Source organism: Caloenas nicobarica, chromosome 2, assembly GCF_036013445.1.
Source record: "Caloenas nicobarica isolate bCalNic1 chromosome 2, bCalNic1.hap1, whole genome shotgun sequence".
Classification (NCBI taxonomy): Eukaryota; Metazoa; Chordata; class Aves; order Columbiformes; family Columbidae; genus Caloenas; species Caloenas nicobarica.
Genome location: NC_088246.1, coordinates 1,247,285 through 1,262,653, shown reverse-complemented (window position 1 = coordinate 1,262,653; position 15,369 = coordinate 1,247,285). Strand labels below are relative to the sequence as shown.

At 45.1% G+C, this 15,369-nt stretch overlaps 1 protein-coding gene across 2 annotated transcripts in view; it reads right to left on the bottom strand.

Moving 5' to 3' along the window:
* Positions 1–15,369, bottom strand: part of SCAP (SREBF chaperone) — a 56,372-nt gene that overhangs the window by 13,733 nt on the left and 27,270 nt on the right. For both annotated transcript variants that reach the window (XM_065628685.1, XM_065628686.1), the window contains exons 5-10: positions 11,452–11,672; positions 10,141–10,246; positions 9,045–9,217; positions 8,132–8,258; positions 4,628–4,740; positions 3,664–3,758 (exon numbers count right to left, since the gene is read on the bottom strand). In XM_065628685.1, the coding sequence (XP_065484757.1) occupies positions 3,664–3,758; positions 4,628–4,740; positions 8,132–8,258; positions 9,045–9,217; positions 10,141–10,246; positions 11,452–11,672 (835 nt within the window). The remainder of the gene's footprint in view (positions 1–3,663; positions 3,759–4,627; positions 4,741–8,131; positions 8,259–9,044; positions 9,218–10,140; positions 10,247–11,451; positions 11,673–15,369) is intronic.

Genomic DNA, 15,369 nt, shown 5'->3' with positions numbered 1-15,369 from the left:
TCACAAAACCGAACAGCTTCCAAAGGTGAGAGTTTCCTACGTTACCAATAATCCTCAGTCCTGATTTAAAATTCCTGCAGGAACACGGCTTGCTCAGGACCTGGATCAATCACTCTCTGACTGAGGACAGACACTGAAGTCACTGAACGTCTGTGTCCCTTGTTTGCAGCCACTCTTCAGGACCCCAGACAAACCACTTCTGCTTAAATCACACTTCTGGTTAATGGATATTTGATGGACAAATCATTCCTGTGCCCTGGGAAGAACAGTCCCGTACCCACTCTCAGAGGTCTCGAAACAACAAATCTATGGGAAACAATGTTTGCAAAAGCCAGTTATCTAAACTCCCTGTAATGCTGCACTTTTCCCAGCAGGTGCCATTGCAGAAATAAGGATTTAAAGATTCTGTCCAGCAGCAGAAATAGTCAATTACCAGATCTTCCCTATAAAGCAAATGCACATTCTTACCCTAATTCACATCAGTGCCACGTGCCAGCCCCTCACCCCAACTACATTCAAAACTTCACAGCAACATAGAATGAAAATATTTTTGAGAGGTATTTTGTTTCCCTGGGAGGTACCAATTTCTGTCAGGACCCAAAAAGGATCTAGTAAACATGGTCAGATCAAGTAAGCTGAACATAAGCTGGAGTAAAAACCTCAGGCTATAAAACAGATTAAAGACTTCAGCCCTCGCTTGCAGAGCAGAGTTGGCAAACACTGCCTGCCCGCTGGTGCCCCAGGACACATCCAGCCAGGATGCACCTCGGGGGAAGGGGCGAGCCCGCAGAGATTCATTTTTCTGTCCCTCTCCTTCCTACATCTGCTCCAGCTTCTTGCATAGGGCTGGAGACCAATATCAGCCCAGAGAAATGAAAAGAGGAGTGAACGCTACCCAAAACCTCTGAACAAACCTTGAAGCGTCCCCATCCTCTTCAAAGTGTTCTCCAAACACAATAAATCAACTGCTTGTTATTTAAAAATCAGTGTGATCTGAAATAACCCACTGGGTCAGCTCCATACCCCGAACCTCCCAGCAACAGCAGCACAAGGCCGCAGATTTTGATTAGGTTTTTCTCTTTAGCCTCTTCTCCAAGATCTGACAGGAGGTTTTGGGATGAAATCACAACACAGGTTCCTCTCTCCAGGAGAAAACCAGAGGGAAAAGCAACGTCCAGCTGGATTTCACCCAGACATCGGCAAACGCTGACTCCACAAACAGCAAGTTCTGCACACAGATACTCGTTCTGTTCGTGTCTCCACTTCGGATTAGAGATATCTGAAGCCCTGGAAATCTAAAATCTTCTTAGACTTGGACAGTGTACACCCTATGGTGAAATCCAGAGTGATTTCTGTGGGTCCAGGATGGGGCTGTCGGGGTGTGAACTGCAGAACGAGGCAGCAGAGAAGAGATGGGAAGTAGAGGACGAGCGCTCAGCACGCAGCCCTGCAGCATCTCGGGACCTTCACCTGCACAGCTGGCGTCTCGACCCACCTGCAATGCCAGGCACGAGGATTTCATTGCTGTTCACAATTACAAGGGATTTAAAGGGAACGCACAATTCACAGTTGAAGCCAAACTCTATTTTAGGACAAGGTGAGCCACAAAAACCACAGACAATTCTTTTCTGCTAAATGAATTGCAGTGCCAAGGAGTAAGTGAGGAAAACAAGACCCTTTGGGCAGGTGAGAGCAAAGAAATGTCTCCCTTTTCTGCAATTCCCCGTACAGACAGCACCTGAACGACTCCAGCACCACGCTGCTCCCTCTGACAGCCGAGAGCAAAGGTCCCTCCGGATTTACGCAGCCTGGCTCTGTTTCTGCCAGGTTCCTTGGACTCTGCAACCCAAGTCCAGCGTGTTATCTGTACAGTGTCCTTCACTCACTCCCACGGACGCAGATAAGGGGAATGTGGCAGCTGCCAGCAGAGCAGCATCCCTGCCAGATTCATCCTCTGGAGCAAGCGAGCATCCATGGAAAGAGAGGAGCACACGGAGAGCAGAGGCGTCAAAATACTGTAATAAATAGGAGTACTTTAACTGAGATAACATGCGGGTGGGGGCATGGCGTCACTTTTCCTCATGGCTCTGCTGATACTGTTATATAGAATCGCAGAATCATTTTGGTTGGAAAAGACCTTCAAGGTCATGGACTCCAAGTGTTCCCCCAGCCCTGGCACTGCCCAGTGTCCCTGACAACCTCATCTCTGTCTGCTCAACCCCTCCAGGGATGGTGACTCCACCACTGCGCTGGACAGCCTGTTCCAATGCCCGACAGCCCCTTCCGGGGAGAAATTGTTCCCAAGATCCAATCTAAAATACGTCTCTACCTAACCCCTTTTATCACACTTTTATCTCCTGCCATAAGCACACCCTGCAAGCTCCTGTGCAGCAGATGCACCAGGAAAGCGAGCTGTCCCAGCGGCATCCACAGGAATGTACGCAGGAGTCAAAACCTCAGGCTAAAAACCAGATGAAAGGCTCCGTCCCCCACCTGCAGCGCAGAGCGTGGCTATCGCTTCACAGACATGGCCAAGCTTTGCTTTCTGAGCTCAAGCAGCGCAGCCATGAGACAGAGGCCAAAAGTGCAACATCGGAATGAGCCCAATTTAGGCGTGAAGGATGGATCATGGCAACGTTTGAGCTGAGCAATTCCTGCAATCAGCTTCAAATAAAAAAATTAGGGCACAACAGGTGGCCGGCTGTAGCCTGGGGAATTCTACTGTAGCTCCTTTCTGGCTGTCCTCTGGGATACCGAGAGGGTCAGGAACTGTGCAGTTCAGCCTGCAATGCTCCAGTCCGACCTGAGTGTTTAATCTTCTTAGGTTATAATATGCTTTAATCTGCAGTCTCTGCTGGTTACAACAAGGACATACACAACCTGCTCCTCTCCAGGCGGGTTGCACGTGGCCAGCGAGCACCTAGAGAGTGCTCCAACGGTGCAGATGTCGGGGTGCTCCTGCTGACTGCACTGCTAGAAATTCCCAGCTGTGAAACAGAAAGGAACGCACCACGAGCCAGAAAACGCTATTTTCAGCGCTACACAGACCCAACAGTGTGACCCCAACAGATGGTTCTACCTCGAGCTTTCAGTTTACCCGCCCAGGAAACAGAGGCAGCGACATCCGTGGCTGTAAAAACCTACAGATTCATCAATCTGCTGAAACAGCCCCAAACAGACCGTCCACCCTCATTCTCAGAGCAGATATTCCACACTAGGTGTTGTTTTTTCCTTCCATCCACTTATGAAGTGCACTGGCCAGCTCACAAAAAGGCACTTTTAGGTCAGAATAAAGGCGTCCCCACAGCAAAAGCACTGGGCAGTGCTAATCTCTGCCACAGGAAGCTCATTTCCACAAACACAAGGAGCACAGATGGATGGTTGGGAGAGAAACAAGCTCCTGCTTCAGCTTCTCCCAGGGCTGTCGCAGCAAAGCGATCGGCCCCATGGTCCGGGACAACCAAGAGACCTATTTTTGTGTGTGTAAGGCAACCTGAGAGCACAAGGATGCGTCAACCCAGTTACTGGAAGGATCCCAACTGGGGAGACCAGGGATGCAGAAGACCAGCTCCAGGACGGATCCACATCCCACAGATGTTTGTATTTCCCAGTAATGGACCAGTATCCCCATCAGCCAGAGCGGGGGGGAGAATTTGCACTCACCTGGATGGCAGGAACGAGGGTGAAATACCCGATCAGGATGATCCCGAGCTCTGTCGCCATGTTCTTCATAATCGACCAGCTCTCGTTGCTCAAACCTGGAGAAAAAACACGCAAAGATGGGTAAAAGGGCATTTTTCACTAGTGGAGAGACATGAGCATAGCAAAAAGAATTAAAAATTAGGCATCTATAGACAACAGGCAGAAAAGGCACCTTCAGGCTAAAATGCATCTGACCTATTTTGAATATCTACATCAAATAATTGGACTGTAGCCTCCCAATGTCTTTAACAGCGAGATTAACCGCAAAGGGAGCTCAGATGACTCTTGTCTCACAAAACTGTCCTGATTTAAGCAGAGGGTGCAGCACAGGGCAATAGCAGGATTCAGAAGCATAAAGGAGTTTTTGAGTCCTGTTCTTGATCTAGGATATAAACCACTCCTATTTTTAAAACCAGGTAGATTTTTCTGGGCATCGCTCCAGCATCTCTCTTCCTGGATGTCTAGAAATCTTTTTAAAGTTTGTAAACTCCATTTATCCATGGTTTGAGCATATACTCAAATTCTTATGTGGGTACAGAGCGTGTCTGTAATAGAGAAGATAATTTTGTCACAGACTCAGCAGAACTTCATACGACCTGTGGACTGCACTTATGATATTTGTGACACGAGAGAATAAGGTGTTAAATATCTATACCCAGAGATCCAACTCCCCCTTACTAACACTTTTTAAGCTTTTTTAGCCAATGCTTCAGAAAACAAGCTTAAAAGCAGTGCCAACAATTACAGGCTTGTGTTAGTTCTTGGAACTAAAAAAAAAACAGGACAAAAAGACTAATAGAATTCATATTCAACACAGACTCCTTGTTTCCTACACAGACCAGAACCAAGGTCATTCCCCATCTCCTGGTCCTTGGGTTACCCCCGTTTTCTCTCTCTCCCCATTTTTGCAGAGCAGGCTCCGTACCCTGGGCGATGCGGAGCTTCACTTCCAGGTCCACAGGTGTAGAGACGACGGACTTGGTGAGGACCAACACGTTCTCCAGGCCAATCACCACAACCAAGTACGGAAATATCTCTCTGGAGGAAACAGAAGCAGAGTGGACAATGAGACCCTCGGTGAAAAACAAGGGAAGAACACAAGTTGAGCAGCAAACACGTGGGAAACACTATCCAGTGCTCTTGGCTAAATCCCTTTGTGTACAACATTACTTTGTGATGGGGAAAGGGTTTGGTATTTCATCTACTTTGGACAGATATTAATTTTTGCAAAGCCATATGGTTTTCTGGAAAATGGCCATTCAGGCTAATTTAGTGGCCTAAATTAGTCTGAATTAGTCTCTGCTCTCCAGCATACCAGGTACCTCAGAAGCCACAACTCTGAGAACAACAAGCAACGCACATACACTTTGTACATAAATGAACTAAACCCTGCCAGGGATAGAGAAAACACACCGAAAAGGATTTGCCCTTCAGAATACACACACACAGAGGGGTTAGACTACCCAAGGTCACTACCGTGACTTCAGTCAACTTTTTTTCTTACCCCTAAATCAATTTGTCTCTCTTCTGGGCTATTTACAGTCCAGATCTGGGAGAAAATGCTGGTTTGTGCCAGAACAGGGCAGATAGTAAATCTCTTCATTTCCCTCCAGCTAAACTTAAGCAAAGACACTAAAGCTTTTCCCATGGTGGGTGATGGATTTGGGCTGTGCTGGTATGTCCAGAGCCAATAGGAGAATGGGCCTGCACGTCACTAACAGCCAAAAAACCAGGTTTGCAGAAGAACAGCTCCTGTTTTCTGCCAGAACCTCAAGGACCATTTTGCCAAATGCTGCTTTCGATTGCCTACGGCCATCGGACATGGGCTGCAACATCTGCACAAAACACGTCTCTGGATCCCCTGGCTAACTCAGCTGCTTCGTTCCAGTTGATCCCTTGAACAAAGGGCAAGCGGAAGTTCAATTCAAAGCAAGATTACACAACAAAACGCAAACTCCACGCCCCCTTCTCCAGGTATTCTAACCAAATTTCAGCTCTAATAACTGTGCAATGCATCAGTCCATTCACCTCCTGTCCAAAACCCGTGCAGGCGGCGAATTTCTTTAATGTAAAAAATACAAAATAGATGTAAGCCTCTCATGGGCAACTTCCTTTTCATGTCAAAGAAACCAAAATCTACCAAGTACAACTCAGTCCTGCCTTTATCTAAAGCATTTTCAGTTCATAACCTATGTCACTCCTCCACGCAGCACTTTAGAATAAAAGACAGATGTGCAAAAAATCCTTCAGAATCCTTCGGGATGGAAATTGCTGAATAACAAGAATGCAGTGACCACGACGGAGATCTTGGTTGCCCGGCACAGCGCACACCATCCTGCAGAGCGTGGTGTTTGCAGAGCCCTTGCAAAGCCCCGTCCTTAGTACAGGGGGTCTTGCACCGTTCCCAGATAAGCCGCACTAACCTTTCAGGAGGCAGTTCCAATATGAAAAAGAAACCCCATAATTCTCTCGTCAACTGTGTCCTACTTAAACAGTAGCTTCTACTGCAGGAGAAAATGAAATAGTCCTTGAAGAGTCAGCAGGTTTCACATTACATGACCAGCAGTTTAAAAGCAACGAGACATTCGCTTTTCTAGGAGAGTAACATGACTGTGCAGGACAAACACGAGCTGTTCACACCCTGAAACTCCAAAACCTGAGTTCATTTGTCCCCACGCGGTGACGCAGATGGCAAGAGATCCTTGGTGTATTTTCTGCTATTTTCTGCCAAGCACTGAGAAAGAGCTTCCAGGAGGAAAAGCGAAGCAAGATGCTGTGGCCGAAACATCTGCACTTTGCTTATCACTTCGATGCTGGAGAATGCTGCACCGTAACGTGATCCAGCATCCCAGAGAGGCAACAGAAACCCTATGGGTAACTCAGAAAGAAAACACGTCTCTGACTCCACATACACTTGTGAACAACCTCTGGTTTATCCAAAAAGCTTGGAAGCTTTCAGAATTTATCACACCAGCCTCTGTTATCAAAAATGCAAATGTTCACATTTGAGCTAGTCGGTTTAGGTTTTTTTACAGCAACAAGGAGAAGTCGTTCATCATTTCAGACTGCGATTCCTCTCCTCCAGCAGAGGTGCCAGCTTGTGGGTCGGTGCCTTGTGCTCTGGACTCAACTGGAGACTCTCCCAGTCCACCAGCTACAGGAATCCAAATGAACTGGCATCCCCTTCGACTTCATCGTTCATTCTTTTTTAAACTCTGCATAGATCACGTCACCTACTAATATTTCCACTTAGTTTTCTTTTCTGTAAAATAAGATTGATACCTACCTCACCTATAATCATGTTACTTTGTCATAAAAGTTGACTGATAATGATTAGGGTCCAGTTTGTATATCGTATCATATCATATCACCATATCATATCACTGATCTCTAAGGAACAAGCTTTATTTTAATACCTTATAAAAACCAACAAGGGAAAAAGGCTTATCATAAAGACAGGTACCATGAAAAACAAACACACCCACATCTGGAAGGCTCTGCTGTCAACAAAACAGCTAAAAAGAGGATCAAAGTTTAACCAGACTCTGCATCCTATGCCAGCCAAATCCCAGGACATTGCTGCTGGTTTATGACACACCAAGAACAGTCTGTTCCCAGTCGGGCATCAGGTAACGGGAGAAAATGCTCTGGCAGACACTGGGGAACCAAGAAATTTTGCTGGAAAACTGTTTTTAGAAATAAGGACTGACTTAACTCTTTGTATCCTGCAGGAAGAACAGTTAAATCAATTTAGCCCTTCTGCGTGACAACCATAAAACCGTTCCCTCGGATTCCCTCCTTGTATCTGCATCCAAATACTGCCTTTTTTCTTGCATTAAAATGATAAACTCCCAGTGGATATCTACTTTATTTGACCACCTCATAGAATAACGTGGTCTTGACCCATAATTAAGGCTCCTAGGCACCACAGCAGAAAAATCAGAAAAAAACCCCAATATTTCATTTTTTGAAGTCAATTATTCATAGGTGAGGAATTCCTCCATCCAGGTCTGGCTCCTGGTGAACTATCACCAGCACTGAGGAGTTTCCCTACAGGTGTGAATTTCATTGTTCCTGTGATGTACAGCAGCAAGGAGGAGATGGGAAGAAAAATGATGGATATTTCCTGAACTACTTAGGAAAGGGGTCTGAAACTCGAAAAGAAAGATTCTGACCTGAACTTTAATTAACAAGAAATTACCAGAGTGAAGAACTCAAGTAGGTGAGGTGCCTGTTAGAGCTTTCTCAGGGGTTTTCAGCTTGAAAAAAATATAACACATGGTCATTTCTGCCAGCTCTAAAGATTTTTCTGAGTAAAATACAATGAACCTCTGTCAGCACGAGAAAACAAAGCACTGAACAGCTGTTTTCAAATTATTTCACCTCCTACCACCCTTCTTCAGGAAGAGGTTTGGTGCTGGAAACGTACCCTCCGTTGAGAGTGGGGGTCAAACCGAAGAGCGTGCACAGCCCCACGGACATGAGCAGGGAACTGAGCACCGTCACCACCGCTGCCAGCGCCAGGCCCCACTTGGACTTCACCATGTCGATCTTCCCTGGAAAACACAACGCAAAGTCTCCGTTACCAAGCGAAAGAAAACGACACATTGATGAAAAAAATCAAGGAGGGATCCTCGTCCTGACTTATTTCAGCTGGTAGCTTAATATCCTGCACAACCAGAACTAACAGTTGTTTGGTCTCGGCGGCTGAAATGCAGCTCCAGGATCCTCCCTGTAGGTAAGAGGTGCTGTAACAAGGGCAGGGTGGAGGATAACGCATGGCTTGCAGCTCAAACTGCTTCCAGTACAGTACTGCTGGTGTATAAATCAAAGTATTTAAGTGTGGCTAGTAAGGTCTAAAACCACCAGCTCAGAACATGTACAGGATGAGAGGAAACGGCCTCAAGTTGCACCAGGGAAGGTTGAGGTTGGATCTGGGGAACAATTTCTCCCCGGAAAGGGCTGTTGGGCATTGGAACAGGCTGCCCAGGGCAGTGCTGGAGTCACCATCCCTGGAGGGGTTGGACAGACGGACATGAGGTTCTCAGGGACATGGGGCAGTGCCAGGGGTGAGGGAACACTTGGACTCCATGGTCTTGAGGGGCTTTTCCAACCAAAACAATTCTGTGATTCTATATGATCTGTTTCATAACAAATTATTCACTCCAAATTGGAAAAAAATGTCTTTACAATGGCACACATTGGCTAAGAGGGGAAAATTAGCAGAAATCAGATACTACTGGTTCTCTACATGGACAGGAGTCTTCCTCTCATTGTAGCCAGTATTCAGCTGGTGGGTGTACGGGTGGCTTATTAGCTTGCTCTCCCCCCCACAAACCTACGTGTGGAGAAGTAGATGTAAGCGAAGAGTATAATATAGGTGGTGACGAGGGGTATCAGCTCGGCAATGCCGATCTCCTCCTTGAAGTGGACATGAACGATGTTCTCCTCTCGCAGTGTGCAGTTGGGGCTGGGGTGCAGCAGCTTGAGGCGAGAGCGGAGGCTGCTGAGGAACCTGAGATGAAAAGTAAGCAGGAGGAGGTCACCACACTGAAAAATCAGCGTACGATACTGTGGAGGAGCTCAACAGGTGGAGATCAAGTAGGAGGGAGCTCCGTAGATTCACAGAGACTCACAAAGTGCAGTTTTCTCTAGGCCTGACTGGTAAGTCTGTTCCTTGGTATCTCAAACTACATTCGTCACATCTCTACTGTGCAATCCCACAGACCTTGATTTCTAGGAGGATTCAAAGATAACTGTGAAGACTCAGCAAAACTATTTAAAGCAAGGACTCATCACCCGAAATCCTGGCCCTGGGGAACAGAACATGCTGTAGTCGCAAACATCGCCCGAATTTTACGTAAGTCAGTCTGATGAAAGGTGCTACACGACAGTGCTTGAGGATGAAGCGTTCTTGCTCGGGCAGCAGAGCAAGGTTTGACTGTTGTGCTGCCAGCTCTGTCCCTGGGGAATTCTGCGCAGCACAGAGCAGAGTGTTTAGTCCGTAGCTCCAAGCTGACACCAACAAAGGGGTTTTGCAGTTGGTACCAGGTGAATTAGCGCTTATTGGAAACTAAACTGCTCTGTGCACCAGGAACTGGGTGAAAACAGACCTGCTGGGCCCTGGCTGCAACAAGGTCAGCGCTGTGTGCAGGTGAAGCCACCATCGGAGGAACTGCCATGGGCACCTTTGGGTATTACACGTACTTTTTGTAGAGAGATTGAGAACTGACAGTATTTTGCTTCCCAAAAACACAGCAAGTTTTCTCCCCAAAACAGTGAGCTGTTTTCCTATAGCACATTCGGAAGAGCTTAAAATACCATACAGCACAAGAAAACGGAGATTAAAGAAAAACATTAACAATAATGAGACTACAGAAAACAGCAAACTTGCCAAGAAATGACTAAGAGATCTCTAAGATAGAAACAGTTCCTTACCTGGAATCATATCGCCGGAGACCCAGCGTGACGGTGTACGATACCACTCGCTTCCTATTATAGAGGTTCACCCCACTGTACTTCCCAGGGAGCCCAAACAACAGGTCTGCAAAAACACGGTGTGAACAAAACGTCAGGAGAACCAGAAAATAAAGAAAAAAGATGGGACAGGAGCAGTGTTCACTGTGAGGAATGCTGAATGAGAACTACTGCTCTTAGAACTTTCTCAGTGCTCTAGTGAGACCGTATCGATGGCAGAAGTACCTGATGCGGGGGAGTAAAGACGGTGGAGGGTCTCAGTGGTGCCCAGAGGCAAGACAAGAGGCAACGGGCACAAATTAAAACACAGGAAATTCCCTTTAAATTCCCTTTAGCATCCAGGCACATCAAGTGGGCACCCAATGTGTCCCTCCACAAAGGAGACAGACATTATCTTTAAGGATGCAGCCAAAGAAATCCTTGGACACTCATTTTTGTGCATGTCGGGGTGTGATTTGAAAAGAGGTTCCAGGAACTTTGCCTTGTGAACACCTATTTAATGTCTCACCTTGTGCACTAAACAGACTTAAGAAAATTATGCGTAACAATGAACACCACCACCGTTCTCAGGAACTCCCAGGATATCGCGGGTCTTTATCCTGTTTGCAAATGAGCGCTCAAGGAGAGGTTCTGTATGCTCCAAACCACAGTGTGCACACACACTGGATGCTCGGAAAATAACCCTGAAAACAAACTCACTTTAGGGTTACAAAACCCCTTTGCAGACATGTCATACCATAGGCTTCCTGACACCTACAAAGCTCCTTTATAAAAAAGGGAAGAGCATTTTGTCTGGCCTTATGGAACCACTAAATCAAATGATCTCAGATATGGTCACTTATTTTTTTAATTAAGAGAGGAAAATACTTTTATGAGATCCAGTATCAACTCAGGGTAGATGCAATAAATGTCAGGGAATGCACGAGCGGGAGCAGGGTGAACGTTCATTTATCTGTGACAACGAGACTGTCTTTGAGTAGGACAGACAATAGCAAGAGTGGAATGAAAAAGCATGGACATGCTATTTTTACACCTATAGAAAGGAGGCTGAGTGGAATTACTCACTTTGCACGAATACAGAGCCGAGTTCAAATACAGATATAAAATGAGACATGACATATATTTGGTAGCTTTATTCCAGATGTTGTGAGTTAACAAAATGCCACTCAATTTGATAATATTGGCAATCTAGATGCTGGAGATACCGAGCACAAAACAGCGATGCAAGAGGTAGGGATCTCTCACAGCGCCTTTGTTGCTTCAGCCTCTTACCTTTGAGAGTGGCCGATGTCTGTAAGGTCTTTGGCTCATGCTGGTGGATGGTTTTGATGATATCTGGGTCGGCATTGAATCGCTCACGGTCGTTCTGCCAGAAGTTCCCTGGAGACAGTAACAGACAGCCGTGTTCGGGGAGCAGATTGCGCAGCTTCTTCAGGCCAGGCAGGAGATCCGTGACCTGAAGGCAAACTTCCTCCAAGCTTTTGACACCAGAACTGAAACACAAACAGAGGTCAGACATTGCAACTCTCGCAAACAAGAGGCGAAGCTGCTGGGATGAGACTCCCAAGGACCCACATCACCACGTTACTGCTCTTCTTAGTAACTAAGGATCAAGAGCCTCGGGCCGTAGAGCGGGATCTGACTGTAATACATGTGTACGGACTCCAGAACCCCATTACCATTTCTCCACACACTGTCCGGCCATTGAGTTTTCACTTTTCATCCATTCTAGGAGCCACAATTTTCAGTTCCACATTTAAGATACCTCCAGAGAAACTGTCTCCTTGGAATTCTTCTTCAAAGACCTTAAAACTCCTCTACATACTTCTTTCCACATATGCAAAGGGACACTTTACAGAAATCTTTATTTGTCTCCCCAAGGTGGATTATTTAATGTGTACAAAGTGCCCCCAAATGTACAAAGGGTTCGATATATCCAAGTGTGCAAAATGTTTTCAGAATTCCTCTGTGTTGTACGGAAAAGAAAATGCCTTACAGGTTTAGAAATTAATAGAGGTGTAACTGGTATGAAATAGAACTTGTGTTGATTCCCAAACTTCATTTTAACACAGTTACGTCATCCTTACCAACCAGTAATTCAAGCAAGACTCAATCTGGGCTTACAATAGGATCTGACCGTGAGGGTTTAGTGACAAAACCTGTCAGCACCCTGTTTGGTGAGCCAAGGAAGAGCTGCTGAGCCAAAAGAGAACATTTCCCTCAACGTGATACGGGCAACTGGTGGGATTTACACAGGAGGGGAATATTTAATGAAGGCTAAATTAAGAGGCAAGAGACGAGTCTTCCCTGGCTCCAGATTACAGAGAAGGTGGGTCCAGAAGACAAATAGTTTGGATCCTCTTGTAAAATTCCTTCTTTAGAGGAGATTTTTTCAATAATGACTACAAAGAGCAAACATGGAAACAAACTCATGATAATCTGAGTTATGCCTTTGTGAACACGCCCCCCACAATCCACCTCCTGTCACTATATGGCAGGATATCCAGAAAAGTCACACCTATCAATAGAGAATACTAGAAAATATGCTTGAAAATACTGTGTTTATAGGAATAGAAGCCTTCTGAAAGATAATTTGAAGGAGATGATGTGGTGATGCCTCCGATAACAGCTCCAGGAAGAGTAAGATGATTTTGTTTTGTATTTCAGCTTTAGCTCACTCTGGAACACAACAGCGATAACGGTTTATAACGTTCTGATTTGTGAAGCAAACACACGCAGCCGATCTCCCCACCGGTACGTTGTGGATGCAGAGAGCGATACCAAAAAAACATGAACTGGAGCAAAACACAAATTTCAGTTCAATTCTGACTTCTTACAAATGTTGACGGCTCAACGTTTCAGCAAGCTCACAGCTGATGAAAATATAATCACCTTGTGTTTCCTACCCAGTCGCCAACAACCTTCAGCTCCTTCTGTACTTCAGTAGAACGACTTTTTTCATATTAAGAAAATCAGCTGCCCTTGACTTTGACACTGACAAAAGCAACCAACAACAAGGAACTTCATAAGGACTTTTGAAGTAATTTCAGAATTTATCTCAAAGTTAGATGTTTCCTGAAATATCCAAGTTCATCACCAAAACAGGAGCCCTTATCCCAAGGTTTAAGTCTAAGTGCTTGTTTCTGGTGGCTACATAAGTTTAATTTTGCTTCCCTACTGCATCGCTGTTCATCAAGGGCAACACCAAGGGGAGATAACAAGAAGACAACACACGTCCTGGGAGCAACTTGTTTCTAACTTGCAACTGGCAACTAGATACTGATTATTATCTAAAGCTACACATACGATAAAGGAGGAGATGAACTGAAAACACAGGGAGAATGTCAGTGCCAAGGCTTTGTGAGCTGGTAGGACAGAGCTCCACATTTAACAGCATAAATGGCACTTCTAAAAAATGATCCCAGAGAGAGCAGACAGCTTAGCTGGCAAGGGATGGCGCTTTTTTTAATAAAAAGGACAAACCATCAGGTAGAGGAGTAAAGTGGACACTCAAAGCTGAAGCAAGGAAGGATGCAGACAAGGAAGTATGAACAGGCAGTAAATCCTTCTACCTGTGTGAGTTAGGGGAGAAAGAATGAAGAAAGTGACTGGCTGAAAAGCTACAAGATGATCAAAGACACTAATCTCACCATTTTTCGCCTTTTTTCAGTATCATCATTCTCACTGAACACAGACAGACAGGAGGGAAACTCTTCTGTCCCTAAGAAAGTAAATGCAGCCAAGACCTTGATCGTGAATAAAAACTTAGAACTTGAAGAAAAACTTATTTAAAAAAAAGAAAAAACAGAGGCAAGTTAATGTGTTTAAAATGTATTCTTGGTTTACAAAGAGAAAATATGACAAATCTGAGCGGCCTTTTCTTTAAAATGCCTGACTTCTTGGATAGGAAAGCACAGCAGGTCTCATCTACCTGGGCCCCAAAGAGGCTTTTGATGCGGCACCACACAGAAAATGCAGAAGACAGACAGAAATGCGCACAAAAATTGTGGTGCAGTAAAGAAGTAGGTTAACGGGAAAATGGTCATGGGGCTGCTGAAAGGGGAACCACTGGTACTGAGGAAAACAAAGCGGAATTTCTCACGGGCAGGTCAGAGAACCAGGATTATTATATATATATTATATATATAATTTTGGAATAAGATACAGAGACATCTGACAATGACACAAAATAAAGAAATGCTGTTAATACAGAAAAGGAATAGAATATCTGAAATGGATGATGGGAGGGCTAGAAGAAATTTAATCCCCCTTCTATTAACAGTACAAAGTGCAAGACCGTGAACTTGGGGACTAACAGGAGTTTCTGCTGCAAGGTGAGAGCTCATCAGCTGGAAATGACAGAGAGGGACACAGGGAAGTTCATCAGTCACTTCATAATGTGTAATATTGATGTGGCTGGTGAAGAAAAAGGGACCTGCAATCTCACTGTATTTCAGGAAAGGCATTTCCATGGAAAATAACACACAAATGAGACGTCTCTGAGAATATTGTGTACAGTTCTGATCTCCCGCATTCAGGAATGATAAACTAACAGTGCCAAGAGGAGCAATCGGGATGACAAACTGAATACAGAGCTGCCTCACCAGAGTAAGCCAAGAGCTTCAGGTGTTTAGCTCAATAAAAAAGGATTTGGGGTGGGGGGTAGGAGCTCTCCCTGTAAATATCTGCAAGCAGCTGGTTTTGTACAAAGACCATGTCAGGACAAAACCAAGCAGGTATAAACTGGTGCTATCACCAAGTGGAAAGTCAGGAGAAGGTTCCTGACCATGTGAAATTCCAGAAGAGCTTTGCAATCGGCATGGTGGGATCAAATGAACTTGCTTTAATTAATATGAAGCTTGCATGCTTATGAAAGGGTTACATGACGCTGCTATCTGTTGTAACAGGTATAACCTTGGAGGACCATTCCAGATCCCTCTGCCTGGAAGGTTCTTGACAATCATCAGTAATTAGAGGACAGGCAAGTTCTTGAGTGCAAAAGCTGAACTGCTCCATGCACATGATGGATATGATGTCACTTGTTAAAAGTGATCTCCCATTTTCTTTGAATTTTGAGAATCTTCCAAATTCAAAGCTAATAATCAGACTGTTGAGGCAGTAATTTAGAAGCTGGGTGTGTACAAGTGGGCCAGTCTTCCTTCTACACAAACGCTAATAAACAGTAATTAC